This window comes from Chrysochloris asiatica, unplaced genomic scaffold (assembly GCF_000296735.1).
Source record: "Chrysochloris asiatica unplaced genomic scaffold, ChrAsi1.0 scaffold00034, whole genome shotgun sequence".
NCBI classification, from domain to species: domain Eukaryota; kingdom Metazoa; phylum Chordata; class Mammalia; order Afrosoricida; family Chrysochloridae; genus Chrysochloris; species Chrysochloris asiatica.
Window position 1 is genome coordinate 5,074,486 of NW_006408552.1, and position 5,129 is coordinate 5,079,614.

The 5,129-nt window shown below is 47.0% G+C and overlaps 1 protein-coding gene across 1 annotated transcript in view; it reads left to right on the forward strand.

Annotated features, from left to right (window-relative positions):
- CLIP2 (CAP-GLY domain containing linker protein 2) overlaps positions 1–4,840 on the forward strand; it is a 63,602-nt gene extending 58,762 nt beyond the window's left edge. Inside the window, 1 exon segment of the mRNA XM_006878361.1 lies at positions 4,564–4,840. Within this exon segment, the coding sequence (XP_006878423.1) occupies positions 4,564–4,840 (277 nt within the window).
- The last annotated feature ends 289 nt before the right edge of the window (positions 4,841–5,129 follow it).

Below are 5,129 nucleotides of genomic sequence, written 5' to 3' on the forward strand. Positions count from 1 at the left end.
TGTAACGCAGAGGCTCCACAGGAAGCCTCCTTCACTGGGCACATTGTAGCCCTATTTTAGCTATTCCAATCAGTTATAGGCAGAAGACGGACTTATAGGCTTTCTATGGTGATATTTCTGGCTATTCCTTTCTCTTCCCCTAAAGTATCTATTTTATAATGGTATACCAGGGAAACCAAGATTCAATAGATAGCCAAGCATCTTAACTAGATGCTTTTAACTTTGAACCTTTCTGTGAGCAGTTAATCACAGCAATCACTTTTAAGTCCCAAAGATTAACACAGGACGCTAACTGGTTGGTTGGCTATGTGCCAGGGAGTCAGTTCCAACTCATAGCGACCATGTATAGGGTTTCCAAGGCTGTAATCTTGACAGGAGTAGAAAGCCTCATCTTTCTCCCACAGAACAGCTGGTAGTTTCGAACTGCTGACCTTGAAATTATCAGCCCAACTTGTAACCACTACGCTACCAGAGCTCCTTGGAAATGCAAGACCATCCAGGGGAGCCTCAGAAGAGAGACCTGGCAATCTACTTCCCTAACTAACAATCAGCCATTGAAAACACGCTGGGTAACGGTTGTACTCTGGCACCATGCCTCAGAATCAGTAAGATGGCAGCTGAGTCATTTTCTTGTTTTGTTTTCTGAGGAGGGGGTGTTGTGGTCATCACAGCACGGCCACTGAGGTCAGCTCCCTGGGAGGTGGAACAAGACTCCTGAGACTGACAGGAGTGTGTCTGGAAGCTCCTCACCCCTACTTGGGAACCACCGTATGAGCCGAATCCTGGAGGAAACAGTGGTTAATGGGAGTTTAATGGAGTGACCATGTGGAGAGGTGCGGGCAGAGCTAAGCAACCCACGGGGACTCCATGGGGAACAAGGAAGCTGTTACTGAAACCTGGAAAAGCCTGGGAGGGGAGAGGAATAAGTACCCTGGCCTGCTCCCATCCCCTTCCTCCTGCTGACACTTCCTATTGGCTGAGCCCAACCAGAAGTCAGAGGCCACTGAGGGTGTTGCCTTGCCTTGAGGTCAGCCCCAGGGGCTCAGCACAGGGTAAAGTGGGGTGCATAGTGGATCTGGGGGTGAGCACAATTGGAGGAGAAGCAGCACAGTTACTATAACAGCTGGGTCTGCTTCAACTTGAATGGCATCCTAGTACCTTGAAGTTATCAAGGATTTCATTTTACTTGACTCCACAATCAACATCCATGGAAGCAGCAGTCAAGAAATCAAATGATGGATTGTGTTGGCAAATCCGTACAAGAACTTTTTTAAGTGATAAAGAGTAAAAATGTCACTTAAGGACCTAAGGTGTCCCTGACTGCCTTATATGCATTTGCAAAGTGAACAATGAATAAGGAAGACTGGAGAAGAATTAATACAATGGAATTGTGGTGTTGGTGAAGAATATTGAAAGTACCATGGACAGCCAGAACAAACCAATATGTGTTGGGAGAAATACAGCCAGAATGCGCCTTAGAAGCCAAGACGGCCAGACTTCGTGTCTTGTGCTTTGGAGGTGTTGTCAGGAAGGATCAGTTCCTAGCAAAGGAAAAGGTAGCATAGTGCTTACGAGTTGAGCTGCTCAGCAGATCGAAGCCAACAGCCATTTCACAGGAAAAAGATGAGGCTTTCTGCTCCCATAAAGATTTTCAGCCTCAGAAAGCCTATGCAGGGTCGCTGTGAGTCAGAATCGACTCCATGGCACACCACCACCACCACCGAAGTAAAGGATCAGTGGAAAAGAGGAAGAGTCTCGGTGACATCAGACACAGTGGAAGCCAGAACAGGTTCAAACAACAATTGTGAGGATGTTGTAGTTTTGTTCTGTTGTGTGTTGGTCAGTATGAGTCAGAACCAACTTAACGGCACCTAACAACGATTGTCTGGGCTGCTGCCGCCTTCAAAACGTTTGTGGGAAAATGGAACTGAAAGAGAATGGAATTTTCCCACCAACTTTTTCAAACCCCCACATATAAATAGTCCCTTCCCTCTAGAACTGATCTTACCAGCCCAGCATTTTGAAATTCAAAGAATTTCTCCAAACATTTCTTGTCTCTCAAATAACCAAGCACCAATATGACCTTGGGGTCCTGGGTGTGGTGCTGCGGGTTAATGCGCTGGACTGCAAGGTCGGTTTGACCCACAAGGTCGATGGTTCAAGCTCACCAGCCGTTCCTAGGAAACCCTATGCAGGGTTGCTATGAGTCGGAACTGACTCAGAGGCACTTCACAACAACAGCAAAGTGTGACCTTGGAATACTGGTGGCACTGAGAGACAAGCACTGGGCTGCTAATACAAGGTCAGGGGTTCGAATCTACTAGCTGCTCTATGGGAGAAAGATGAGGCTTTCTGCTTCCAGAAAGATTTACAACCTCAGAAACCACTCAGTGGCAGTGGTATTGTGAACTTTGACCCTTTTCATCTTACCCAAAGCACTAGGTTTGCCCAGTCACCCTGTCTGATGGGATAACAGGGTGGGGAACTTTGTCATCTCTGGGGAGACACACCGGGAAGACCAGGATCCCCACTCTGGGAAGACAGGTCTGCCAGCAGGTTCAACAACCACAATTAAACAGTGTCTGAAGAATCAGAGTACAACTGTGTTCCATGCCGTTTTCAGTGGCTGAGCTTTCAGAAGTAAGTCCCCAGGCTTTTCTTACAAGATGCCTTTGGGTAACTTCAAACCTCCAGCCTTTGGGTTAGCAGCCAAGCACGTAAACTGTAACATTCCAGCAGGCTGCTGGGTGGGAAAGGAGGAAGAGGGGGACAGTGAGGAGCCTGGGCAGAAGGTAAGAGACACCTCGATGTGGTTGGAGCTCAGAACTGAACTTTACTGTGACTGATGTTGGGTGGGTGGGGGGTCTGAGGCCGAGTCAGGAGGGTCTGGACTTCAAGAAGGAGTGTCCTGGGAACAGAGCCCTTGTCTGCCCAGGGCACCGCATCCAGGAGATGGGGGTGGCAGAAAGGGGCCTGTAAAGAGGTGAGGGGGACAGACCGCGTTGAAGATGACAACCTCTGGGGCTTCCACACCAAAAAGCAAACCAACTGCTGGAAAGTTCATTCCGACTCATAGTGACCTTGCCTAAGGTTTCCAACACTGAATCTTTACAAGAGCAGACAGCCTTGTCTTTCTTCACTCGCAACAGCTGGTAGGTTTGAACCACCACCCTTGTGGTTAGCAGCCCAATGTCTAATCCACAGACAGTACCACCAGAACTTCTTAGGGACCTCTACAGGTGTCTGCAAAGCTGCAGTCACTGAAGATATTTCCATGGGAGGTGAGGGACATGGGAAGGGGTTGTCTAGCAGGGGGCAGGAAGAATGCTGAGCTTGGGTCCAACCCAGCCTGCCGCCCATCAGTCAATGACCCAAGCCCATTGCCCCAACCCTCAGGGGATGTGTTTGGTGAAAGAGACCTTTGGTGAGATGCATTGGCACAAAAGCTGAAACCATGAACTTGAACTTGTCAGTGATTGCTCCATATCACAGGACTGAGCAATGTTTTGTTCTGTTGTGTGTAAAGTCAACTTGACAGCAACTATCAGTCATGCTGTTTAGTTTGAACCATTGGGAGCTCTCTCCGTTGGCTTCTGGGCCCCTTTGACATGCCACCATCCTTTCGTTGTTTTTTTTTTGAGCACTTGCTTGCTTTCTGATACTTGGAGATGTTCCAAGTTTATCTTGTATTTCTGGAATCAGCCGCTGAGATCCAATCCCAAGAGCATAAGCAACCAAAGGGGGAGGACAGATAAGCATGAACAAAAGAGGAAGCTGTTGTGCTTACTAGGGTACCCACACACTATGAGGAAATGTCTGCAAATCCTACGTCCAACAAGGGCCTCGCTTCTAGACTATATAAAGAACATTTTCAACTCAACAATTAAAAAAAAAATTTTTTTAAACAGTTGAAAATGAGCAAGGACTTAAACAGATGTTTTGCCAAAGAAAATATGTTGTTGTTGTTGTTATGTGCCGTGGAGTCGGTTCCGACTCATATGACCGTGTACAGGGTTTCCGAGGCTGTAAATCTTTACGGGAGCAGAAAGCCTCATCTTTCTCCCACAGAACAGCTGGTAGTTTCAAACTGATGACCCTTAGGTTAGCAGCCCGATTCGTAACCACTACGCTACCAGAGCTCCTTAAAGAAAATATACAAAGAGCCAATAATCACATGAAAAGATACTCAACATCATTAGTGTTGTTAAGTGTCTTCAAGTCAGTTTTGACTCAGTAACCCTGTATAGGATTTCCGAGGAGCGGCTGGTGGGTTTGAACCACCAACCTTGTAGTTAGCAGTCCAGTGCTTAGCTTATAGAACCAGGGCTCCATCATTAGTGTAGGGGCGTGTCCATCAAAACCATAGTGAGAGGGTCCCATCGCTGTGGCTCCCACAAAGAACGGTGGCAAGAAGAAGGGCCATTCTGCTATCAACAAAGCAGTGACCAGAGAGGACACCATCAGCATTCAACAACAGCAAAGTGGTAACCAGAGAGGACACCATCAACATTCAACAACAGCAAAGTGGTGACCAGAGAGGACACCATCAACATTCAACAACAGCAAAGTGGTGACCAGAGAGGACACCATCAACATTCACAAGCACATCCAGGCAGTAGGCTTCAAGAAGCGTGCCCTTCGAGCACTCAAGGAGATTCGGAAATTTGCCATGAAGGAGATGGGAACACGAGACATGCGCGTTGGCACCAGGCTCAATATAGCTGCCGGGGCCAAAGGAATCAGGAACGAACTGTACCGTATCCGGGTGCAGTTGTCCAGAAAACGTAATGAGGATGAAGAGTCACCAAATCTACAGACAGTCAATGTGGATGAAAACTAACAGTTTATGATCAAATAAATTTATAAATCTGTTAAAAAAAAGAATAAAACCATAGTGAGAGACCCACTCCAAACCAAACCCACTTATGAGGAGTGGATTCTGACTCACAGCGACCCTACATAGGGTTTCTGAGACTAAATCTTTACTGGAGTAGACAAGCGCCCATTTCTTCTGTGGAACGGCTGGTGGGTTAGGATGGCTAATAATAAACACAGACAACAGCAAATGATGGAGAGAAAGGAAAAACTGGAATCCCTGTTAATGGGAATGTAAAATAGTGGAAAACAGT